Below are 27741 nucleotides of genomic sequence, written 5' to 3'. Positions count from 1 at the left end.
TAAGGATCCTCTGACCATGTCTGCTTTGTAAACTGTCCTGGCCTCAGTAGGTATTGCCTCCATTCCATGCCTTGATGTTAAAGAATTTCTCCCCTTTGTTAACCCTGGACTTTCTCAGAGGCTAATATATGCCTCTGGTGTTCTCTCTTTTTTCTGCATGGGTCAACGTGCCTACTGCAGCTGTCCTCTCCACCTGTGTTCATAAAAAACAGTCTTGGACAAATCAAAGGCATGTATTCGTATGTGTGTGTGATTTATATTATCTGCCATATTTTTATCTTTAAACCCTGTGACATTTATTAACCCCTTGAATCCAGTGGCATACTTTATAGGTGTAGTCTTCCCTAATATGTTTTAATTCATCTTGGAGATATTGTTTGGGTGTGATGGAGTAGATTAATACTTTACAGACTCTTTTACTGCTTGAAATCCTTCCAGAATTAACTACAGTTCGAGCTGGGGTGATTACGTTTCTGCCTATATATCTATTGTCATTTGCCTTAATCCACAAGTGGATGGCCTCAAGCAAATCGTCTCCATGTCATTCTGTCCTTTGCCATCTGCCTGCCTTCTTTCCAGCTCACCCCCCTCTCTCAATTAGCTCTCCACTCAGCCATTTGGCTGCCTTCTCTCCAGCTCACTCCCTCACATATACATCATCACTTCATCCCTCCATCTCATCCTCAGTATCCTTCTCCTACCTCTCTCAACCTCACTCACATACACTGCTTGTCATTTTCTCCTTCCCCATCCTATCCTCATAGCGAAACCATTTCAAAATATTTCTTAGATTTAGCATTTATAAACCTCTTCAGTGCGTGATATCCTGTTAAGTTTCCAAAATAGTCTAGACATTGAAAGAAGAAACCAAGGGAAAAAAAAGTGGCTTGAAGGGTTAATTTCTGTGCTGCCCTCCACTCACTGACATGCAGAGGAGCCGAGTTATCAATGGAGGTACAGGAGGCTCTGGACTGTGTGGTTGCTGATGCTGCTGCCTTCCCTCCTGCCTCTGTTCACCCCCTCCTGGTAGGAACTTTATCTTACTACATTGCCTGTATTAGAGAGGGTAATGAAGCACATACATGAGGAAAAATACAGTACCATCAGATTATGGCTCTTAGGGGGGAGTGCCAGTACTTTATAACATTATTCTCCTTTATTAGTGATGACAGAGAGCTTCAGCTTTATTATTTTGGCTCTTAAAGGAGGAGTGCCAGTACTTTATAACATCACTTTCCTTTATTACTGATGACAAAGTGCTTCACCTTTATACTGCCCAGCTGGTGGTGATGACATGGGTGCCAGTGCAGACACTCATGGACGCGTTCACCATGTTGCTTACCCACGAACATGCCCACTATCTCAGTGCCATCCATGTAAGTTATCTCTAATTTGTCTTTCTCCATATTTCCCATGTTCCTGTCTTTCCTTTCTTACAAATCTGTCATACATATTACCTTATCTTTTTCAGTCTTTCCTTTCTTGTATATCTGTCATACATCTTTCCTTATCTTTTTCATATTTTCTTCTTTCTCTTTGCCCTGTTTTTCCTGTCATATATTCCTGTATCATATATCTCTCCCTCTTTTTCCAATGGCTACATCTTTCCCTCTTCATTAGCTTTTCCTTCATATATTTTCTCTTCTCTTATATCTGTTTTTGTCTCCCATTCTCATAGTTCTTTTTCTCGCCTCTCCCACTCCTGTCATTCCTTATCCCCTCTCTCCCATTTCCTTCATTTTCTCCCTCTCTCCCATCCTTATCATTCCTCTCCCATTCTTAACCATTTCCACTCCCTTTCTCCCATTCCTTCCCCCCTATACTAGTCTTCTCAGGCTCCCTTCCTCTCTCTCTCTCCCTTTCTCTCACCCATCCCACTCTTCACAATCCCTTCCTCTCTCTCTCACCAATCCCACTCTTCACAATCCCTCCCTCCCTCTCTCTCTCTCTTACCCATCCCACTCCTCACAGTCTCTCCCTCCCTCTGTCTCACCCATCCCACTCTCCACAGCCTCTCCCTCCTCTGTCAGTCATCCCACTCATCACAGCCTCTCTCTCCCTCTCTCTCTCTCTTACCCATCCCACTCTTCACAGTCTCTCTCTCCCTCCCTCTCACCCATCCCACTCTTCACAGCCTCTCCCTCCCTCTCACCCATCCCACTCTTCACAGGTTGCAGGCATTGAGAGTGGGCAGGGAGGGGGCAGAGCCAGGAAGCTGCAACCCTCTTAGGTGAAGCTGCAGGAGGTGTTTGGGTCACAGGAGCCACATACCCATCAGATTCATACACTCTCACTGCACTCTTTAAGGTGAGAGAGAGAGAGAGAGAGAGAGAGAGAGAGAGAGAAATATAATCAATGACACCCTTTACACTGAAATAAAGAGGTACAGTTTCCTCCCAATATTTGTCGCTTCACCTTTTGCTTTACTGATCATGTACAGGTGTTTATGATATGGAGTTACCTAGGTTACTGAATAGGCCAGTATATTGGGTGCAAAGTTTTTTTTTTGTTTTTTTACTTGGTTGGTTGGAAGGAGGTCTGGAGAATTTCTAGGCCATTCCAAGATCTTTATACTCTGTTCTTTCCACATCGCCAGGTTTTTGTCAGTTTGGTTTATGGGACGGGGCCCATCGTGACTAAAAATATTGCATTAATGAATATCAAATGCAAACAGAAGATGGCCTTATAACACCTGGTGGTAGTGTTCACCATTTACTGGCTTCTGCGTAAAGAATATAATCCCCTGTGGTCAGCAGCACTACTCAAGTACCCACCAACCATGACAGTGTTGGAAGGTTTGACAGTGAACCATCCATCCATCCATCATCCAATCCTATGTTGCCCCATGAAGTGCGAAGGAGCCCAGGGTTAGGGAAGTTGGTCCAGACAATTAAGATGAGATTGACATGTAAAAAAAAAAGAAAATAGTGGACCTGACTGGCTCTCACATCCTTCCCTGCTCTCCCTGGATACACTTAAAGGAAGACTAGTTAGAAAACACTATTACAGGACTGTTCTTTTGTGTTGTATATCTTGGCAAAATTGTCTCTTATGGTCGGTATCTTTTCCTAGGGTGGTTGGTAGGAAGAGAAGAGGTTTGATCATGAAGGTACAGGGACTAAAACAGAAAATAGTGATGGAGTTAAGAGGTTTGATCATGAAGGTACAGTGAATAAAACAGTAAATACCAGTGGAGAGAAGAGGTTTAATCATGAAGGTACAGGGACTAAAACAGAAAAGTGATGGAGTTAAGAGGTTTGATCATGAAGGTACAGTGAATAAAACAGAAAACAGTGATGGAGTTAATTGGAGGGTGTTGGTTACATGATGGGGTTAAGTGTCATACTGGACGTGGCATGGGAGGCATCAAAGCATCTAAGTGATTTATTTCCCTTATTACACCTGGTTATTTTCTTGTATGCTATTTATATCGTTTTAATATTGAACTACAGTATTTTGCATCAGGAACGTACAGGAGGATGCTAAGGTGTGATGTACAGAATAAATCTCTAAGGAAATGGTGTTAGGAAATCATCAGAGTCAATTAGAATCCAACCTCTCACCTTCACACTCCCCCTGTGACAGTCATGGCTGGCTGAGGTGAAGGGGAAAGAGCCTCATGTCCATCTCACCTTCCCAACCACACAGCAGAACCAGGAGCCTCTCACCTGTAAGTAAATGGACTTGGTTGTAGTACAGTATTTCATCACTTGTCATCATCATCTTTGTTTTTTTTAAGTAATTGTTATTAAATTTGCCATCAGTTCTACTTTCTTGTCTTCATCATCATCATCATCACCATCATCATCATCATCATCATCATCATCATCATCATCATCATCACTACCCAGTTTTCCTCATTTACACTGAGTGGGGATATCCAGAGAATGAGTTTTACATCTTGCATTTTGTCTCATCTATTTTTCTTCTCTTTACCATCATATGATTTACACACCAGTAGCTTAATAACTGGATCTTATAACAAGGTTCTTTACTTAAAACAGGATTTGCCTATGAGGGATGACTGAGATTTATTCTACATATACATTAATGGCATTTGGGTGAACAACTGATCACCTTCACCTTAAATGTCAGAACTAAATAGTCTAGCCCGAGGCCCCTTAGCTATTTATGGGAGAGTAAAGGGATGAATGATAGATAGATAGATAGTCATCGTCTTTCTATCTGTCTGTTGTCTCACCCGACATCCTGTGAGGGTTGGTCTGAGGAAAAAGAAAAAAAAACATCTCTGTACTCAGTAATAATCTTTCCCTCCTCCTTCATATACTGTACTGTTCTATCTTATACAGCATTGTCCATGGCTTTGTTCTTGAACTATTTACCCTGCTTCTAACCTCCTCTAAATATCTTCTCATCAGCTTTCCTCATCTCAATGACTCCCTTCAGCTTCTTTCTATCTCCACCACAATATTGGATCTCTATATTTCTTGTATTGCTACTGTTCTGGCCATTGCTCCTTTCATTCCTTCTGCAATCCTTTCCCAGTACAGCAGGCATGCAGCACCTGTCTTGCTGCATACTCCTTTTCCTTTCCAGCTCTGTAATACAAGAGTTAACCAGTACGGTACTCATACTCTTTTACGTGCTGTCGTATCTGTATCTGTCCATAATAAATCTACTGCAGGCTAGGACCATCTCCTTGGAGGGAGAGCGATAGTCAGAATTAAACCTTCCCATGCTGGTGCAGTATGAACAGAGAAGGAATGTCTGTATGAAGAGTAATGCATGTGAAAGTTGAATGTTGTGTCATTGGGTATGTTTATAGGGATCAGTGCCTGATATGTCACCAACTGAACAGGCAGAGAGCAAACATATGAAAGAATATGAAAGGAGCAGCACTCATTTTAAGTGTTCATCAGGTTAGAGGACTTGAACCATAGACTTAGTGCTCATGCATCACAAGAAGAGTACACTGACCAGCAAACCACTGCATCTCCCTGTCTTTCATATGCACAACTGATCAGTTTGTAACTCTCTTCCTCAGTATGTCTATCCCACTGTCTATGATCTGCTGGCTTTGAAATGCAGTATATCCGGGCATCTACATATGCACTGATCTTGATTTTTTGTTCTGTTTTCAATGGATGGGGCAGTTTTGCAGGCTTTCAGCATTGTGTTCTTTCCCTTTGCATAAATGAGTCACTCTTGATTTTCTCCATATGACTTTTTGTTATGCCCTCACCAACCAGAGCATATTGTTTATGATTAACTGTTAGTGTTTCCACCGTGTGTGTTAGTGTTGTTGGACATACAGGAGGTAATGGTGGAGCCAGTGTGCCTTCCCAGCTCCATCGCCTCTTGTCTCAGCCTCCACACCAACCTCACATGCACCGTCTCAACCACACAGGGTTTGTGGGTCATAGTGTTGCCTCTACTCTGTCCACTTTAACTTGGCCTAAAATTGTCATCTCTGTGTCTTGAATGCTGAGCTGTAAAGGGAGATTAATGCTTGAATATGATGCTAATCACAAAGAAGTGCTGTGGAAAGGATGCAGAGCTGTATTGTTGTTTTATTTTGCTCTTGTGCTACATGAAATAAGATGCAAAAGGATGAAAATATCTGCCAAGTTTATGTGGATGAACTGTAGTCTGATCTTGCCATATTAATAAAAATCTGCTTGTGGAGAATGATTTATAAATGTGGAAAATTATTTATTTTGAACTTCACCTTCACCCCAGCTCATAGGTGAGAATTAAGATTGGGATGATGATAATGAAACTGTTTTACCTGCATTTAGTTAACATACATTTACATTAGATTGTATACACAGGTTAAGTGCTGAGATATTCTTTGTTATTTTAGTGACCATAGGATAGTGGTGTGTGTGTGTGTGTGTGTGTGTGTGTGTGTATTTACCTATTTGTAGTATACAGGAATTGAGCAATGCTCGTGTTGTCCTGTCTCCATATCCACATTTATCAAGTCTACCTTTACACACATGAATGTTTTTTTCATGCACCACCTCTTTGTCTAAGTTGTTCCAAATATTTAAGTATTTACCTCATACAGTATACCTAATTGTGATATACACGGAATGTACTATGCTCGTGGGTTTCCGTCGCTGTTTCTCAATAAGTCAAATTTAGCTTTAAACTCATTTAAGTTTTTAGACTGGACGATCTCTTTGTCCAGGCTATTCCATAAGTCTATACTGTACTTCTGTAAGGAAAGCTATATTTCTTGATATCCTTCAAGCAGCTTGACTTTTTCAATTTCTTTCCGTGTCCTCTTGTTGCTCTCTTAGCCCATACAAACAGATCTTCTTTGTCAATTTTATCTACTCCCACCATGGTCCTGAACACTGCAATCATGTCTGTGTGTGTGTGTGTGTGTGTGTAACAATTTGCTGAATATGCAGGTGAAAGACTGACTACGAGGGTGTATGTGGGTGAAATGGAGGGAGGGAGAGGGAGGGAAAGACTGAGGATGAGGTGGAGTGATGGAGTTGAGAGGTATATGAGGGAGGGGGGAGTGAGTTGGTGGGAGGGCAGTCAAATGGTGGGTGACAGAGCGACTTGGAGGCGTTTTGTCTGCAGCCACCCCTTGCGGGATTAGGGCATCAGGCTATAGATAGATAAATAGACAGAAGTACTATAATCTGTTTGTTATAGACTAGTGTGATTTGCATGTGTGAATTATATTGGCCAGCTTGCACATGCCTGACATGTGCAACCTCATCTGCAATACACATTCAGGCTGTGTTTTGTCAGGCCTGAAGGGCACTGGAAATGTAGGGCCAAAAAACCATTTGTGTCCCTTGAGAAGTGTCTTGCCTTACATGCTTCACATGTAAGTTTAAGTGTGGAAGGCCTTGGAGTACAGTATAAGGTGTGAAGTGCATGTGAAAATGTTATTTGTGAGTAGCTATGGTGGTGAGTGAAACAGAGAACAGTATGTTTATATCATCAAGGGAACCTCAACATGCCCTTAGATGGAATCAAACTTAGGCCAGGAGGATTGGCAGATGCATTTGCTACTGACTCAACAACAGAGGCTCCAGCTAGTTCTGAATATGCTGTTTGTGATGGTCTCCCAGAAATGGCATTTATTACCATTTTTTGTTATCTTCGTACTCTCTGCAGGACACTGTGTAAATTTGTCGGAAATAGAGGTAATGAAATGTGTGAAGGGAGAGGGTGTGGCTACAGCTGTATTTGGGCCACCTTACTACCTCCTACCCACTGCTGCCACCTCACTATCATTCACACAAATATGGCAGAACAAACAAGTCAGTATTGGGAAGGAGAAAGAAACCTAAGAGATGGAAAGTTTAGCAAGATTTTTGTGTGCTTATAATTCCAAGTATTAGATGAGTAGGATATGAAGCTGAGGTATTATTTGATGTTGGTCTGATCATCTACATGCCTTGGTAGCTTGGTGGTAAAAGTATCTGGTCAGTGTAACTTGTATGTTTACCCTTTGACTGCCAGGATTTCTCTCACTTAACAAATAATCTGGTGTTAACCTAAATAAACGGATGTACCAGGAGCAGAGATAGGGTTACTTCAGGTAGTTTTTGAATGTGGCTGACCCATTATGACAGATGCATAAGCTGGGTATGCTTACATCAAGGCAGCATTATAATCCCATAAGAAGTATGTATACTCTACTGTATATGCAATTAGAAACTATACTGTATTTCTTGAATTTTAAACTTATGCTGTGAATATATTTAAGTTTTTGATGTATGTCATTTGTGATATAAAAACTTGTGTTGAATTATAAAGAAACACAACACATTTTTAAAAACGTGAAGTTGAGCCAATATTTTGAAGACTGAAATGATATGTAAATGACTGTGGCCCATTTCATTGGATGTTGTTTTTGATAGTTTTCTTACCTTTGGGTTTTCTTTCTTGTGCTGCACCCTGTCTCTTAGGTAGTAATAGGTTGAGATGGTGATGGTTAGGATGAAACTGAGGAGGATGCTGCTGATAGTGATGAGAAGTTGCAGGAGGAAGAGGAAGAGAATACAAATGAGAGTGATGAAATTCTGTTGATGTAATAATTCTGTAGGGTGATATGGGAGGGGGTCTGTACGATATGATTAATGATGTTTTTTTGTTTGTAAACTTGTAAGAAAGCACAGTTTAGGAGTGGATTTTATCTATGATGGTGAGCCAAGATTTTAGAGGTTAGTACACTGTGATGTTTGAAAAATTGTCTTATTTCATCCTGTACTTTGTTAATAATGTTTCTTCATTTGTGTTCTGGATATTGCTGGCCCCATTTATTTATTTATTTATTTATTCCTTTATTTATTGTTTGGGTTAGAAATAAGGTTATGATGGTGGTGGTGGTGATAATACTACTGATGATGATGACAGTGATGTTTTGTGTGTACAGTATGTGGCTTGTATTTACCTATTTGTATTTACCTATTTGTAGTATACAGGAATTGAGCAATGCTCGTGTTGTCCTGTCTCCATATCCACATTTATCAAGTCTACCTTTACACACATGAATGTTTTTCTCATGCACCACCTCTTTGTCTAAGTCGTTCCAAATATTTAAGTATTTACCTAATATACCTAATTGTGATATACACGGAATAAACTATGCTTGTGGGTTTCCGTCGCTGTTTCTCAATAAGTCGAATTTAACTTTAAACTCGTTTAAGTTTTTAGACTGGACGATCTCTTTGTCCAGGCTATTCCATAAGTCTATACTTCTGTAAGGAAAGCTATATTTCTTGATATCCTTCAAGCAGCTTGACTTTTTCAATTTCATTCCATGTCCTCTTGTTGCTCTCTTATCCCATGCAAACAGATCTTCTTTGTCAATTTTATCTACTCCCACCATGGTCCTGAACACCGCAATCATGTCTCCCCTCTTTCTCCTTTCCTCTAATGAAGGCAAATCCAGTTTTTCCAGCCTCTCTCTGTATGACAGGTCTGTCAGACTGGGGACCATCTTGGTTGCTGTTCTTTGTATTCTCTCAATCTTGTTTATATCTTTCTTTTTGTGTGGGGACCACACTACCGCTGCATATTCTAACCTGGGGCGGATCATGGCCACTATCAATTTTTTCATCATTTCCTCATCCATATAATGAAATGCTACTCTTATGTTAGTCAAGAGTTTATAATGTCTCCAACTATCTTGTTAATGTGCTTTTCTGGTGACAAACTATCTTGGACCAGCACTCCCAAATCTTTCTCTTCTCTCCTTTTTGTGATTAATTCATTACCCAAAAAATAATTCAGTGATGGTCTCCTGGTACTTTTACCCATTTCCAATATTTTACATTTCTTTACATTAAATTTCATTTCCCACGTCCGGCTCCAGTTGTGTATCTTATCCAAATCCTCCTGCAGTATTTTACAATCCTCCTCAACCTCTATCTTCCTCAAGATCTTTACATCATCAGCAAACAGACTTGCATAACTGTTCACTCCATCTACCATATCATTTACGTAAATCAGGAACATTACTGGCGCCAACACTGAGCCTTGAGGGACTCCACTTGTTACTTCCCTCCATCCAGACATCTTTTCCTTTATTACTGTTCTCATTTGTCTGTCTCTCAAAAAGTCTCTCATCCATTCCAGAAGTTTCCCCTTTAGTCCTCCTATATATTCTAGTTTCCACATTAGTCTCTTATGAGGTACCTTGTCAAAGGCCTTCTCTAAGTCTAAGTACACACAATCCACCCAACCATCTCTCTCCTGTACCACATCAATCGCTCTTGAGTAAAAGCTCAACAAGTTGGAAACACATGACCTTCCACTTCTGAATCCAAACTGACATTCAGCCAAAATATTCATCTCTTCCAGATATTTTATCCATCTGTCTTTCAGGATTCTCTCACACAATTTTGCGACCATGCTGGTTAGAGACACTGGTATATAATTCAGGGGTTCTTCCCTGTTTCCTCCCTTGTAAATTGGTACCACATTTGCCCTCTTCCATTCTTTTGGCACTTTCCCCTCTTCCAGTGAGCATACAATTAAGCTGTGAATTTTATCCGCCAGTTGTTCTCTGCATTCCTTCAGTACCCAATTAGAAATTCCATCAGGTCCTGGGGCTTTCCTTACATCTTGAGTTTCCAGTAATTTATACACTTCCTGTACCTCCACTTTTATATCTTTCATCACCGGAACATTTCTAATCACTCCCTCCCCTTCCACAAGCTCCTTTTCTTTAGTGAAAACTGACTGGAAACATTTGTTCATTATTTCTGCTTGCATTGCCGCATCCTTAAAGACCTCTCCTTCTACTTTCAGCTTGGTGATTCCTTCCTTTTGTTTCAGTTTGCCATTAACAAATCTATAAAACAGTTTGGGTTCATCCTTGCATTTGTCAATTATACCTTTTTCAAAATTCCTTTCTTCTTCTCTACGTATTCTTGTGTATTCATTTCTTGTTCTTTTATATTCTTCCTTTGTTCTGTCGTTACCTCTCCTTCTCCAATTGTTCCACGCCTTATCTCTCTCTTTTTTTGCTATCATACACCTTCTATTAAACCACTCCTTTTTCCTGTTTTCTTTCCCTCTTACTCTTGGTACAAATTTTTCCACTCCCAAATTATAAAGGTCTAGAAAGATATCCCACTTCCTCTGTATCTCTCTTGTTTCTCTGAATTTTCTCCAATCCGCATTTTCAAAAAAGTTTCTCAATCCTGTAAAATTTGCTTTCCCAAAGTTGTATCTTCCCTCTCTATGAAGCTCGTCTCTTGGCTCGACGTTTCCTATTAACATCTGGAACTCAATGACCACGTGATCACTTTTTCCCAAAGGACAGAGATATTCCAATGATTCTATTACATCGGGTTCTTTGGTGAACAGTAAATCTAACTTTGCTGGTGTGTCCTCACCTCGAAACCGTGTCTCTTCTTTGACCCATTGCGTCATCACATTATTCATTATTATATTTAATAACATAGTGCCCCACGAATCCTCGCCGCCTCCCCAGTACCATTCCTCCCAGTTCACCTCTTTACAATTAAAGTCACCCACCAAAATTATATTATTGCTTTTCTCAATTATTTTTTGCAAGTAGCTAGCCATATCTGACAACATCTCATGGTATTCGTCATCCTTCCATGCTCTCGTCTTTGGGGGAACATACACTACCGCCATATCTCTCTTAACATTCTCTCCAGTTTCTAATTTCATATATATCACTTCAGCCCTGCCTTCTCCCATTTCCACAGTATGTACATATATGTTGTTCATCACTGCTATCATCACTCCTCCTCCCTTTTTTTCTTTTCTGTCTTTTCTCCACAGTTTGTATTTACCATCTCCCAAATGAACATCAATATCTTCTCTTAATTTGGTCTCTACAAAGCACATGACATCAGGTTCATGTTCTCTCAAGAAGTCATTAATTTCGATCCTTGTTGATATGAAACCATCAACATTAGTATATATCACCTTCAAATTATTTTTGACGTTTTTAATACCCTCTTCTCTCTTACTGTCTGTCCGTACCACTTCCTCAACTTCTGATCTTTCACAACCATCCCCCTTAGTTTCCTTCACTTCTATTTCCTTAAATACCATTTCCTTACTTTCATATCCAATACTCTCCAAAAAAAAGTATTACATTCTTCCTCTGTCCTCTTATCATTTTTTTCCTTGTGTTAGTGAGGAATTGGCATCAAAGGAGGAAGGTCTGCTGGCTAGAGTGTGTGGATCCCCTGCCTCTCTCAACCCTCTGCTGGCCATCTTCCCGGCACCTCATTGTTCTGGTAAATCATCAGTGTTTGTTTCTTTAGTTTATGCTGTCTTTATTACCCCTTTCTTTTTCCCCTCTTGCATCTTTTATTTCTTATTTGACTTATTCCTGCAACTCTCAGCTTCTACCACTGCTTTTATGTATCAGTTTACTCTTTTGCATGAAGTGTATGACTGCTGAAAAGCTTCCTTGGTTGAGTTACATCATCTGTTGCTAGGTTGGACAAAATATGTAATGAAGAGACTCTGTATATATGAAAAGGAAACTATATGTTTACTGTGTATAAAGTGTGATACTGTATGTTAGTGATACAAGGGTTGTAGGAGGTGAAAAATATATGCACGATTTGAGTGTACTGAAATAAAAATATTGAAATGTTTGTCTAATACCTCACTAAAAGACATATGTAGAGTTGAGAAGATGCTTGGGCATTTAGAATGTCAGTGAAATGATGTCTATGGAGAGGCTGAGGTAGTCTGACATACAGCTAGAGAGACTGTGTGAGTGTAACTGGTAAAGTGAAGCAAAGCACCACAATCTTGAATGTACAGAAGGCAGAGCCCTTGCAGGCTGATTAAGAAAACAAAGGATGATGACATCAGAGTTATGCAATATGACTGTGGCACGGCATTAGACCATGCACCTTGGAAAGCAGCCCACAGATGAAAAAAAGCTGACCCATGCAAGTGTTTGTTTTTGGATCCATGGTAGTGGAAAGCGTAAACTGGTTATTACAATTAGCTATTATGGTTATCATTTGGAATTTGACGTGTAATCAACAATAACAGTCAATATTCTTCCTGCCCAGATTTACATGGATGGCGCTGCTCCATCCTTTCCTAGAGTAGCTGTATCCTTTCACCTCATCATACCCTCTGTTCTGTTCCTCCCAGCCCTGTCAGTGGTTCACACAGCTCCAGCAGAGCTGATGCTGGCAGAATGGAATACTGAAGGAAGGGCAGAAGATGTACCTAATAAGGTAGTGTCCTGTGTTTTTTTAAATATGGCATAAAATAGTTCATAGTCCTTCAGCCTGAGGGTCTCAGGTATATTTTATTCCCGCTGCAGCTTCTGCTGGTGGTGGTCTTCCCTTAATGTGTAAGAACCATAATTGGTGGCAGCAGCAAATATGAAACCTCAAAAAGTTAAAAAGTGAACAGGAAAATGGTAAGGTGCTGGAGAAAAACCAACTTGTAAAGATTGCCACAGAGAATAAGTTAGCAAAGGAGCTGGAAGAACTGACTGTTTGATGAGTCTGGATGTATTTCTTAGATGTGAGTGTGGTAGGTGGTAGCGACCATCATCCACTCACTTGATGTAGAGCTGCCTACTTCTTCCTTAGCCTTTATCATTCTTTTTCTGTGTGTGCCCTCCTCTGTTCATATTTCTCCCATCTTTCCTGTTAATTCTTATTGCTTTTCTTTCCTTTACAGGTGGCTTTACATTGAGTGACAAGCCAAATGGTTTCCTGTAAGCCAAGAAACCATTTACTACGCTGGGTGGTAACCATATAACCGAACCATACGTGCTCCCTGTGTGTCAGCGTGTGAGTTGGTGGAGGGTTAGTGCCCCTCCCCATAAAACAAATAACTCAAAGTCAAATGGCCACCCCTTATGGGATTGTGGCATCTGGCAATAGATAGATAGATAGATAGCAAATAAAAATGACATCCTCATGCTTAAGGGGTTGATAAAGGAAGTGGCCAGTTTTCAGCCACAGTTTCCTTTATTCTTTAGCCAGAGTAACAGAACTTGGTGTGTGTTGAGTATATAAACAGTTGACAAGATAAGTCATTCACCTGTTTATTTAGTCAACTCTTCTGCTTATAGAGTAGTGTGTGTATTGTGTCCATTCAGTCATTATTGGTTAATGCTTGAGAGGAATGCTTTCACATGGTGGCACTGATATAACAGGGCAGCCCAGTAATATTTCCATCCCTCAACTCCCTCCCTGTCCCCCCAAAAGAGGATGGTGGATTGTGAAAGCAGGGTTACTTTAGCCTGTAGTCTACTAGGTTCACATGTTCAGATGAGCCAGGGGCCACAACAACAACAGTAACAATAATAATAGAGGTCATCTTCATGTTTCTGTGTTCTTCATATTGATCAGTTAGGCAGCCTTCTTGAGTTTCAGCCAGTCACCATCATCACCTTGGCGTTTTCTTCCACTAAAGGGTGGAGTGAAGTAAGATCCACAAACTAAGAAAGAGGAAGTACAAAAGTAGGCAAGACACTCATTCACACATCACTGTAGTCCCCAGAATCCTGGCTTCACAGCACGTATTTAATAAGATCAGTTATTATGAATGAAAGACTGACTAAGAAGGTGTATGTAGGTGAGGTGGAGGGAGGGAGAGGGAGGGGTAGACCGAGGATGAGGTGGAGGGATGGAGTTGAGAGGTATATGAGGGAGGGGGGCGAGTTGGGGGGAGGGTAGTCAAATGGTGGGTGACAGAGTGACTTGGAGGCGTTTTGTCTGCGGCCACCCTTTGCGGGATTAGGGCGTCGGGCTATAGATAGGTAGATAGATAGATAGTTATTATGAGAAGAGTTTTTGTTTTTTCCTTGGGTGAGTAGAATGGCTTTATCCCTCCTGTATTTGTCTATTATCTATCTATAGCCCGACGCCCTAATCCTGCAAAGGGTGGCCGCAGACAAAACGCCTCCAAGTCACTCTGTCACCCACCATTTGACTCCCCTCCCCCCAACTCACCCCCCTCTCCCTCATATACCTCTCAACTCCATCCCTCCACTTCATCCTCGGTCTACCCCTCCCTCTCCCTCCCTCCACCTCACCTACATACACCCTCTTAGTCAGTCTTTCATTCTCCATTCTCTCCACATGTCCAAACCACCTCAGTGTATTTCTCCTAATCTTTTCAACCACATCCACATCTACCCCACAACGTTCCTTCACTTCTTCATTCGTCAACCTGTCCCTCCACGTCACTCCACATGCTCCTCTCAAGTAACTCATTTCCACTGCTCTCACTCTTGACTTGTTCCCCTCTTGCAATGTCCACGCCTCGCTTCCATACGTCAGGGTAGGGATCACAATACCATCATGCAGTGACTTCTTAACTTCCATACTCACCTCCCTATTTCTCATCACTGCTTTCAGTGTACCAACAACCTTTCTTCCCTGCTGTACTCTTTCACGTACTTCATCCCCCAAAGTTCCATTCTTACTCATCACACTACCCAAGTACTTGAATGCACTCACATTCTCAATATCCTCACCATCCAACCTCACTGCACATTCTGTGACTTCATTCCTCTCAAACACCATAACTTTACTTTTGTTTACATTAACTTTCAGCTTCCTCCTCCTACACACTGTCCCAAATTCATTCACCAAACCTTGCAACTCCCATTCATCTTCACTCAACAATACTGTATCATCAGCAAACAGCAACACTGGAAGCTTCCAAATCTCACCCTCATTCATTAGGGCCACCCCCACATCCACTGCCCTACCTTGCACCTCCTTTACAACCCCATCCATATATATATTAAACAGCCATGGAGACATCACACAACCCTGTTTCAGTCCCACATTGAGATCAAAGAACTCACTCAGCTCACCATCCACTCGCACCGTAGCCCTAGCTCCCTCGTACATACTCTTCACAGCACTCAACAATTTCCCCTCCACTCCATATATTCTTAATACCTTCCACATACCTTGCCAATCTATTCTGTCATAAGCTTTCTCCAAGTCCATGAAGGCAGCATACACTTTCCTTCCCTTCTCTAGATACTTCTCCACTAAACATCTTAGAACAAATATCTGATCTACACACCCTTTTCCCTTCCTAAATCCCCCTTGTTCTTCTCCAACTAGCTCCTCTGTCATATGCCTAACCCTATCAATGAGTATTCTACCATATATTTTACCAGTCACACTAAGAAGGTAAATACCCCTATGGTTACCACATACTTCTCTCTCCCCTTTTCCTTTGTATAAAGGAACAATTATACCTGATTTCCAGTCCTCTGGAACCCTTCCCTCTTCCCAAGCCAATCTTCACAACTTCCATATCCACTCCACAACAATCTCACCCCCATACCTAAGCATTTCACCACACACTCCATCAATTCCTGGGGCCTTTCCCAGCTTAATCTTCTTCATCGCTTCCACTACTTCCGACCTACTGATCTCTTCCTCCCTCCTCGCATCTCTTCTTCTCCCAGCCATTCCCCAACCACTTATACTCACACTGCTCTCACTCTCTACATTCAACAAATCCTCAAAGTGCTCCTTCCATCTCCTCAATTTCTCTCTCTTCTCCACCAACAATCTATTATTCCTATCTTTCACTCCCCTACTATTTCCCCTTTCACACTGCCTTACTTTCTTTACCTCCTTCCAAAACAATTTCTTACTCTCCCTCCATTTCACACTCAGATTCCTGTATTTGTGAATCATGTATTTGTGAATCATGAAAAAAAAAAATGTGGATTGGTTTTGCCAGTGTGATGGAGCTGAGAATTTAGAAAACATAGAAAATGAATTAATGCATGACCCATTTCTCTGGGATGTCCATTGAATCCTCTTTTAAGCTGTCCTTTCCCTATTTTGGATTATTCCACCCAATTGATCAGTGAGGAATAGGGTCAGGGAATTCTTCTACTTATTCTTTTATTTTTATTCCTGCCTTTCACTCTGCCACTAGTTCTCTTACTATTTTGGCATTCCTTTTCTTGTCAGTGGATGATACTCAGTATTAGTGGGAAATAAGGTTAAGATGATGGTGACAGTGATTATGAAAGGGGTTGAAATAAGGTTAGCATGATTATAATGATGCTATATAGATAGACAGATACCATAAATAGATAAACAGATAGATATTTACATTCCTAATTAATGAGGAAGCTTTTTTTCCTTCAGATCAGCAAGGAGGTGCACGATGTCTTGGGTTCTCTGGAGGTGTCGGAGTTACAGTTAGAGGATCAGGAGAGCTGCCTTATATCAGCCCTTATACACCACTTCACCAGGACAGGCAGGGTAAGGCAGGGAGAGACAGTGCAGGGATGGTGAGGTATGGTGAGACAGTCAATGGAGAGGAATAGAAAGGTTAGGGTGGGAGGAGGAGAGAAGAAGTTTCAAAAGTGGAGGAATGAAGGAAACTGAGGCAGAAAGTGTAAGAGAAAACAGGGTAGAAAAAAAAAAAAAAAAAGGCAAGAGGCAGAGGAAACAACATGAGAAAGAGTGAATGTATAACATAAAAGGGCAGGATTACACACAATACAGTGTTATTGAATATAAGGGCAGGGTGAGGCACAGCATGAGAGTGTAAAGCAGAGCAGTGAAGAAGATGTTGAGGCAGGGTGAGGGACAGCAGCTGCAGGGGTTGGTGTAACAAGGTGGGGCAGGGTAAGAGAATATTAAGCAAGGTGAGGCAGTGCAAGGCAAAGAAGGTGAGGCAAGCAGGGCATGGTAATGCACAACAGGGTAAAGGATGGTGAGACAATAAAAGGTAGAAGATGTGGACAGGGTAAAACAGATCAAACTATGATTTGGAAGAAAAAATATATATACAGTACACAGTATAAAGAATTTAGTTGATTAGTGAGTTGTTTTTGTTACTGTTTTGACATCATGGTCATGTAGATGTGTTGAGGGAATCAGTGTATACACACTGGAGGCAGATAGCATCAGAGAAAAGACAGTATGGAGGTTGATAAAACCAAGGAATTTACAGTGGCCAGATGAAGTTTGTAGGGTGTTTCACATGATAAGGGTTGGCATCCCTTTTTAAAGCTTGGAAGTTGATGGAATGACCATCACGCAGGTGTATATGAAGCACATTTATAAAGTGTAGTCATATGAGCTGCTGGTTTTGCCTGTGAGGTGGAGCCAGGATGTCAAAGGCTTGAATGATGTTTGGATGATAGTGTGGCCTATTTCACTGGGTTTTCTGTTGACAGGACTCCTTTGTGCTTTTGTATTTCTTTGCTTCTAGGTCCTACCCAAGTCCATCTCATAGGTATGGATTAGTTTTTACTTTTTAATTGTATTTTTTTATTTATTGTGTTGAAACTTGTGTCTCATGTTTCTACATATTGTGGACGTTCTGAAATCACTTAATAAATGCCACTCAATTAAGACAGTTCTTAACCTTTTTATGGTTCTGTGGTAGGAAGACAAAAGTTTCAGATGTCTGCCTCATTCACTCTTAACACACTCCGCCATAATCACAGCATTGGTAATAATATACAGTACAGTACACCCATTGAGGTTCTGTTAACCCCAGCAGCATTGAGGCATCTCACCTACACTGAATAATGTATTAATCTTTTGGCAGTGTTCAGAATAAAATAGAAAGATGCTTTGAAGTTGAAGATTTATGTTTCTAACCTCTACACTCTGGAGTTGTCTCACTTAAGCCAAAAATACACTAAAAATGACATACTTTACAGAGATATTGATTACTAAATACCTATACTAGTGTTGTGATATGTGAGTCCATTTTAGGTGTCTTCATGGCACTCCTATCAAGAGAAGATGCATCATTTGTAAATCAGACTTCTTTTCCCAGGGTGGTGGTGCTAGTGGCAGTCCAGTAACCCAGGGAACCACCATAGTGCATAATCCCCCTCCATCACTACCACACGTACCACCACAACGCTTCCACCCTCTACCATCTTGTCCAGTGCCACCAAACTGCTCCTTGCCCAAGCACCCTGCCTTCTCCACACCATCACAAGTGCAGAGGGGAAGTGCAAGGGGGAGAGGGATTCAGGGTAGAAGAATGTTACGGGCTCACATGATGAATAGACAAGGATCTTTTTGATGAACTAAGAAAATGCCTGAGAGGGAGATTTTTTTCTGAACTAGGGAGCAAAATGCCATTGAAAGTATGAGAGGAAGGAGGGCTAAGGTGGACAGATGCTGAAAGCCAACATTAGGGGACTTTTAATGAACCAAAAGCCACCTAACAGACTGTAGGATTTCTTGTAGACTAGGAACTTTTTAATTCAGTGGGGATGTTTCTGAAACACATGGAATTTTTCATTTGACAAGTTATTCATGATACAGTTGTCCACACATTAATTTTTTATTTCTGACCCTAGAGAATATATTTTTATACTGATGTAGTTGATTATAAGTTTGATTATCAATTTTAGTACTTTGAATTTTGTTTTGCTTTATATACTTAGATCAGTGACAAATGTGAATTATTTGTTGAGTTTATTGCAACATATCTAAGGACAGTCATTTTTATCCCATGAGTGATTTTCAGTTCAGTACAGTATTGCTTCTTTTTTCATTTTCTTTTTTTTACATTTGTATTGCAAATAAACTTACAAGGATTGTCATAGTCTTATATTAACTGATGTAGCATTTTAACCCATTTACTGTGAATGGCCTTAGTACAGTAGTCTCACAACCTCCAGATGATTTTATTCAACCAGGGAGAGATTTTTTGAACTGGAAGGATTGCATATAGATTCATTAGACTGTTCACTCCCTGGGGTTCTCTTAAGCAGAATAGAATTATCTTATAGCACCATGACTAGAAACAAACGAGAGACTGATGAGGAGAGTGTATGTGAGTGAGGTGGGGTGGGAGGGGGAGGCTAAGGATGAGGTGGAAGGATGGAGTGGAGAGGTATATGAGAGAGGGGGGTGTGATCTGGGAGCAGGGCAGTGAAATGGCAGGAGACAGGGCAACATGGAGGCAATTTGTTTGTGGCCACCCCTTATGGGATTAAGGCATCTGGGAGTAGATAGATAGAAATAGATAGTAACTAGAAAAATAGGTAATTTTTTTAGGGGTTCAAAACTATGTGATATAAAGCAGCAGCATTGTTATTCACCTAACCTTGATTTCCTGTGTTGACATGAGGGAAAGCAATTTAAAATATATACTGTCCTGATGTTTTACCTGTGGATGTAAGGGAAATGAAAGTCCCACCACCAGGCTACTCCCTCATTGTGTTATAAGACATTTGAACATCTGGAATCCAGCTGATGTCCTTTTTTGGTTTACTTCTCATTCTACCAGACAGTTTTATTTGACTTAGGAAAAACCTCTCCGACTGAAGGAGTTTAATAAGCTATCTCCAAGCCCTCTAAATCAAAAAATCTATCCCAAGATGAATAATATCATAAGATGGAAAGACTAAAATGAAAAAGAGATCCCCAGGCTGTGGGTTTGCCTGCATGAAACATTTGGTGGATGGTTGGGTCAGCATCTGTGTTTTCCCACCAGGATGATGGAATGATCAAGGTATTGGCAGGTTTGTTGTTGGAGCAGTTGCATTACGCCATTGTCTTTGTCTTGCTATGAAGTCGCAGCTCGCTACTGATCCTCAACAGACCAAACTCACTGTGCTGCAAAAGGGAATTCAGGTTCCCTTAGTGGGAATGATTTAGACTGAACAGACTGAAGCCCAGGGTCAGGCAGTAGCCTGTGATGCATCTGAAGAAAGGAAGGATCAATGAAGAATTAGCACCAAGCAATTATATGGCTATTTGGCACTGTAGGAGTAGAGGGAAAATAAAGGCCAGAAGAAACATGGGAATATCAAGAAGTGAAGAGGGACAGAAGAGGAGAGTAAGGAAAGACTGGAGACAAAATGGTCCCTTTTAGTCGCCTCTTATGACAAGCATGGATACTGGGGAAGTATTCTTTTCCCCTCTCCCCAGGGGGAGTGATACATTTGAAGGTTGTCACCCCAGCTGCACACCTGTGATGATGATGCCTGTAATCCTGACAGTGGGGCAGTAAGTGTTGCATTCCTGCCCCATCCCTCGGGTCTCACATATTTCAGCTTGTCTTTAAATTACTGGATGACACAGAGGAGGAAGACAAAGGTTCTGTGGCACATAATACTTGGTGACAAAGACAATAACAACAAAAGTAAGGACCAAAGACACACAATCCTTGTACATAAGAAAGAGAGAGAGAGAGAGAGAGAGAGATTTGAGACAGAAAAACTGGGAGATCCAGTGGCTTCAGGGTAGCTAGGAAGTCAACAAAGATTTCAGGGTGTATTTTTTCTGTTCACGCGACAGACCTTAGTGGTTTCAAGGACTACATTGACTAACATGTATATTGAAGGCTTTTTGGCCTCTTTATGGTGGTATCACAGAAACTGACCCTCTTCATAGCTGAACCCCCCTCACTATATGTTCACATTTTCTAGTTTATTCATACAGATTAGTGACTTTTAGTAAACATTTTAAACCTTAATATATAAATTGAGGATACTATATGAACTGCCACAATTAATATCTATAATTTTCTCCTTATGCTCGAATAGAATGGCCATGTTAATTAAAATAGCAATATTTATTTAAACCTTTTCTTTCCAGTGTCATGTTTTTCAGTTTAAATTTCAACCAGACAATTTTATTCAGTTTTGAGAGACTTTCCGAAGTAGACGGGCTAAAAATAGCCTTCATTTATTTCTTCGCTACAGTGGGACTCCCCAAAGCTTCATGTAATCGTTTGGGGGTAGAAAAATAATGCGAATCACTGGATTTTTTTTCAAATTGAAATTAAAAATGGGTGGATTTTTAGTTAAATCACCGTACATCTATGCTGTTTTCCATAATATTCTAATGTTAATATCGTAGACTGACAGTTTCTTACATATTATTGTCACGATAACAGGATCAATTAATATTTAAATAACTACGCCTTTGTTCTGTATTCTGTCAAAAGAACCATGTTAACATAATCTGTTAACATTTTTCATAATCACTGCAAAGTCTCTACAGGGAAATTATCAGCAAAGAACCAATTTTCAAAACACTATCTCTTGGGAAATTCTCGCCACCGTCAGCCAATCAGCGTTCTCAGGAGATTCCAATATTTACAAACTCGTAGCGTGGGGATGCCTACGTCTCGCAAAGAAACCACGGCTTTTGAAGTTATTTTGTGATTAGTGCGAATTTGTGGACTTAAAGTGCGTTAGTGATTATTTTAAGGAAGGAAGAAGTGCTGGGGATATTTGTAAACAGCGCAGCGTCCTTCCAACATCGCATAAATAGCCAAATTAAGGTAAGGATTTGCTTGCAAGTCAGTTCGCCTAAAACTAATACCCATGTTGAATATTGAGCTGTAGTGAGGCATAAATACGAGACCCTAATACAAGTAACGAAGAAGTGCAGTGGAAAGGATGCAGAGCCGTATTATTACCTTATTTTGTCACAACAACGTGATACATGCATCAAAAGGAAAATATACCGGAGGCAACGTGGAATAACTGGGTATTATTTTACAAGTTGCCAATATGCTGTTCAACCTGGGGGGTGTTGGCAACTTGAAATAATTTACCGATAATATTTATTTTGAGTGGTTTGTAGAGGAGAGCATACGGAAGCAGGGAAGGGGGAAGCAGGGCCGTAATTTCTTGGGGGACTAGGGGAGCTATGCCCCCCCCCCCAGTGTTTTCTGTACCTTAATTTCTCAAAACTTCTGCTAGTATTGAGGGCTTATAGAGCTGAACTGAAAAATAAAAAGGAAAAAATACTTGGAATGTTGAAAATACAAACAATTCTACTCGTGTTTGATCGAATATTTCTAAATTTGTCCCAATCTGTCATAAAGTAAATCATATTTGTATTTAGATTTTGATTTTTTTTTCATTATCAACAAAAAAAAAAAAAAAATAGAGTGGTATATTTCAATCTGGATCCTACCGCGGGTGTGTAGGAACAATCTTGATAAGGGTGTAGCATAGTGCAACAAAAATGTAAAATGGCCAGATTATAACACTTAGCCACAGTTCGAGTTGAAAGTTCAGACTGACGGAGAGTGAAGTCGTTAAACACCCACTTCCATCACTACTAAACATACGTGCCTCAATAAACATCAGCTTTAAGGCAGAATCAAGCTGAGAAATATCGAATGGTCTGGAAACTTAAGCGCTTCGATTTAATTTTAAGTTTGTAGGACGGAGGTATATACAATTGGCCAAGCCCCCCCCACCCCCCCAAAAAAAAGCCCAAAATGACGGGCCTGGGAAGGGAATAATCTTGCTGGTGAGTCTTGAGGGTGTGGTTTTGTTACATGGGGGGTATGCGTGGGTGGTGAGGCTGGAGCTAGCGAGATGATAAGACGAAAGAGTGGTTGGAAGAAGTTTAGGGAGCTGTTGCCTCTTCTGACATTGAGAACCCCCCCTCCCCCCTCCCCCAGTGCTAAGAGGTCATTGTGTTAGGAGTGTAATGTATGGTAGTGAGACCTGGGCAGTAAAGGAGGAGGATATTCGTACGCTCAGATGTACAGAGATGATCAGATGGATGTGTAGTGCGTCCTTGAATGGCAGGCCTGGGGGAGTTGGGATTGCGAATGAGGAAAGATGGGACTTGAATGTATTAGTGTTGTGATGAGGAGGGGTAGATTGAAATAATTTGGACATGTGGAGGGGATGGAGGATGGCAACTGTGAACGGAGGATGAGAGGTGTGAAAGTTGTGAGGGGAGTGAGACCGAAAAAGACACGAGATTGGAGTGTGACATCAGGGATAAAGGACTGATTGGAGAGGCTGCCAGAGATCGAGCAGCTTGGAGAGCCCCCATTATGTGACAAAGGCGACGCATAGCATTTTGGAACCTTTATAAACGAGAACGAATGGTGAAAATTACGAAAATAAATGCGTACGATGGAAAAGCTAAAGTTACCCTTAATTATAAATGGTTTTCTTTGATGGGAGTATTATTATTTGAGATTATAGAAAACGGATTTGAAAAGGATAGCTTAGGTAGTTTCAGATTACTTACCGTCTCCGTTGTATTACTGCCACCACGAAAGAGAGGGAGAGAGAACAGCTTTGCCATCAGATCTAACATAAGGAAATTAACATTCATCTTTTTCTTTGAGATCTAACTATATTTTTGCAGACATTATTTCGGTATTCGAGTTTTTTGGCTTTTTTTTTTAATTATTATTTTATCTAGAGTTCTGTGCGCAACATTATATATAGAGCGTTTGCCCTAATATGACAAGGATACACAACACCTTTGAGCTCAGTTGAGGGCAAAGTGTAGTCAGACTGAAGGGTAATTTTGACTAGTAACCAAGGAGACTCATTCCCACCTCAAAACTAAAGCTCATTTAATTTCACGTAACCAGATCTTCCTTTGAGCTCAGTTAAAGTACTCAAGGGAAAGTTTGACTAGTAACCAAGGAGACTCGTACCCTATGAAGATCGCATTTTACGTAACCAGAATTTAATATTGAACGTATTTAGTTGCCCAGTTCTCAGATGAAAGCAAACCAACAGTAAGAAAACTCCCTAACACCTCATCTTAAGCGATTTATTTCGCTTATTACACTTTACTGTCCCCTTTACTGTTACTTGAAGCTTCTGATATCTCCATATTCTGCATAAATAACGTACCAACGGATATTGACAACCGTATCCAAAAATAAATCGCCGAGGAAGAGGTGTTAGGGAGGATACGGGGTGGATGAAGAGTGAAAATCTTGAACTATAATGCGTATGTGATGAATGAAAAAATGAATAAAATAAAAAAAATGAAAGAATAGAGGGATTAGGAGGACGGAGAAGTAGCAGTGAATGAGATGGATAGATAGATAGATATAGATAGATAGATAGGTAGGTTGGTAGATAGATACATTGATAAATAGTTAGGTTGATGACTTAATAGATAGGTGGATAGATGGATGGATAGATAGATAAATTGATAAGTAGTTGGATGGGTAAATTAATAGATAGATAGATGGATAGATAGATAATATACATGACACGTAAATAGATGGAAGGATGAATGGATAGATATAAATGAATAACAGTAGATAAATAGATAGATAGATAAATAGATAATGGATGTTGACTAAATACATAGGTACATATTTAGCTGAGTAGATAGGTAGATAAATAGATAATGGATGTTGACTAAATACATAGGTACATATTTAGCTGAGTAGATAGGTGGACAGGTGGATAGATGTAGATAGATAGACATTAATAAATGGAAGCAACTGATAAATACATGGATAGATATAATGGGTAGATAGATGGATGTCCAGATAGATACACAGATAGATAAAAATGGGTGGGTGGGTGTGGCTAGTTTGTCAGGAGGAGAGTTTGACCAAGATGGAGAGAGAGAGAGAGAGAGAGAGAGCTTGCTTTAATATCTGTGTGGTTGTGAAAAATAAATATTTTTTGAAGTTAATATCTGCTTACACACACACACACACACACACACACACACACACACACACACACACACACACACACACACACACACACAACTACTTCGCATACAGGCAGACGCAAACTTTCACACAAATTTCTCTCTCTCTCTCTCTCTCTCTCTCTCTCTCTCTCTCTCTCTCTCGCACTCCCGCAATCTCACGCAAACTCGCAATTTCCACAAACTCTGTCCCCACCTACGCACACACATGCAAACTTATTCATGACACACACACACACACACACACACACACACACACACTTCATTTATAAATCGCACATACACACACACACACACACACACACACACACACACACACACACACACACACACACACTTCATTTATAAATCGCACACACACACACACACACACACACACACACACACACACACACACACACACACACACACACACACACACACTTCCTTTCCAACTCCCACAAATCACAGAGCACAAGACCTGAGGGGGAGGGGGAGGGGAGAGAGGAAAGGGAGGAAGGCCGAGAGGGAGGGAGGCTAGGAGGGGGAGGGAGGGGAGGGGAGGGGGAGGGGGTACATTTTTTTTCTTCCCTTTTTCAAAATATTTTTTACTAAAGATGAGAGGGAGGAGGAAAGGGGAGGGGAGGGGGAGGGAGGGAGGGGAGGGGAGAGGGATACGCCCCTCTCCCCTCTCCCTTGGTGTCCCACTCGATCAATACTTGTCTCTTTTCCCCTTGCTGAGAGGGGGGGGAGGGGAGGGAGGGGGAGAGGAAGGAAGGTCTAGGAGGGGGGAGGGAGGTTGGAGATGAGGGGAGGGGAGGAGGGCTTCTGGTAGGGGTGGGAGAGGAAGGCCAGAGGTAGAAGGGGAGGGAGTCTGGGAGAGAAAGAAGAGGGGAGGGAGAGGCATGGAGTTGGCAGGGAAGGGGCAGAGAGGAGGGGGGGAGGAGAGGGAGGCAGGAAGGGGCGATGGGAGGGGAGGTAGAGGTGCAGAGGGTAAGGAAGGGGGAAGGGGAGGGGAGGGGGAGGAAGGAGAGGCGGTTTAAAAGGCGTAAGCAACGGTCGGCCAGTTTGAATATTAACGGCCTTTCTCAGGGACGCCGTTAGGGTGAGGGAGGGTGAGGGAGGGTTGGGTCAGGGTGATGGCGGGGCCCTGACAATCAAGTGTGTAAGAGGCAGTAATGGTATAACTCACCCTCACCCTACCCCCTGACCCCCCTCACCCTACCTCACCCTACCCCCCACCCTCACCCCCCCTGACCCCCTCACCCTCACCTTACCCCCCGACCCCCCTCACCCTCACCCTCACCTTTGCAGTCGTTTGTATCTGAGGGATGGTATTTATTGCGCACTGAATGCTACTCATGGGAAAGCGAGTGGGTATTATTCATTTAAATAATAAGAGTTGCCTAGCCCAGAGTACCTACGCTCTTGATGGGGAAGTGGTGGATTGGATGAATAGATAGGGTAGATGGATAGATAAACAGGTTAAAGAGATGGATAGGTAGATAGATAGATAGATGATGTAGATACCGTAAATACCGATAGATAAACAGATTAAAGATAGACAGAGGAGATAGGTAGATGGATAGATAGATAAGTTAAACAGATAGATAGAAATATATTTGATAGTCTTGGTTAATAAATAGTGATAAAATAATGGGGATGATAGATAGATAGATAGACTGATGGATGGATGGATAGATAGATATATAGACTGATGGATAGATAGATAGATAGTCTGGTGGATGGATGGATAGATAGATAGACTGATGGATGGATCGATAAATAGATAGATAGATTGATGGACGGATAGATAGATAGATAGACTGATAGATAGATAGATAGACTGATGGATGGATAGATAGATAGACTGATGGATGGATAGATAGATAGATGGATGGGATGGATGAATATGGATTGCTAGATAGGTGGATAGACAGACAGATAGATAGATAGATAATTACTTAGTATTGGTGATATTAATATTCATGTTGATTGCGATGGTCATTGATGTTATAGCGGAGGAATTAATAGATAGATAGATAGACAGGTAGTGGTAGGTAGGTGGATAGATAATAGATAGATAGACAGGTAGACATTTAGTAGTAGGCAGGTAGGTAGGTGGATGGATAGATAGATAGATAGACAAGTGGTAGGTAGGTAGATAGATAGATAGAAAGGGAGTGGTAAGTAGGTAGGTGGATAGATAGATAGACAGGTAGTAGGTTGGTAGGTGGATAGATAGATAGACAGATGGATAGACAGGTAGTAGGTAGGTGGATGGATAGATAGATAGATAGACAGGTAGTAGGTAGGTAGGTGGATGGATAGATATATAGATAGACAGGTAGTAGGTAGGTAGGTGGAAGGATAGATAGATAAATAGTACTGGTAGGTAGGAAGATGGGTGGATGGAAAGGTACTTGATTGATAGATAGATAAGTACAAATAGATAGACCGATAGATAGAAGGATGGATAGTAGATTGGTTGATGAGAGAGAGATAGACAGCTGAATGTGATGATAGATAGATAGATGGGATGAATAGATAAGGCAGGTAGATAGTTTATGGAAGTATTAAACTGTAATAAACCAAGTGATAGATAGATAGACAGGGATAGATAGAATGATATAGACATAGATAGATGGAATAATAGATAGCTTATATACAGACAGAGATGGGTAGTGAGATATGTGGATAGACATAGATAGATAGATAGATAGAATGATAGATATATAGACAGATAAGTAGTTAGATGTACGGATAGATAGACAGACAGATAGATAGATAAATAGATAGATAGGTAGGTAGTTAGATATACGGATAGATAGGCAGATAGATAGATAGATAATGTGATTGCTGAAACTATTGTCACAGA

General features: G+C 40.9%; 1 protein-coding gene across 1 annotated transcript in view; it reads left to right on the top strand.

The window, feature by feature from the left end:
• Positions 1–1289: 1289 nt before the first annotated feature.
• Positions 1290–27741, top strand: part of LOC145395872 (uncharacterized) — a 73254-nt gene continuing 46802 nt past the window's right edge. The window contains exons 1-8 of the mRNA XM_080269396.1: positions 1290–1376; positions 2188–2307; positions 3586–3670; positions 5259–5369; positions 7105–7254; positions 11601–11717; positions 12598–12683; positions 16596–16712. Coding sequence (XP_080125522.1) covers positions 1290–1376; positions 2188–2307; positions 3586–3670; positions 5259–5369; positions 7105–7254; positions 11601–11717; positions 12598–12683; positions 16596–16712 — 873 coding nt within the window. The remainder of the gene's footprint in view (positions 1377–2187; positions 2308–3585; positions 3671–5258; positions 5370–7104; positions 7255–11600; positions 11718–12597; positions 12684–16595; positions 16713–27741) is intronic.

This window comes from Coenobita brevimanus, chromosome 33 (genome assembly GCF_032717465.1).
Source record: "Coenobita brevimanus isolate Jiangsu-jjx chromosome 33, ASM3271746v2, whole genome shotgun sequence".
NCBI lineage: Eukaryota > Metazoa > Arthropoda > Malacostraca > Decapoda > Coenobitidae > Coenobita > Coenobita brevimanus.
This window is presented reverse-complemented; position numbering and strand designations above follow the sequence as displayed.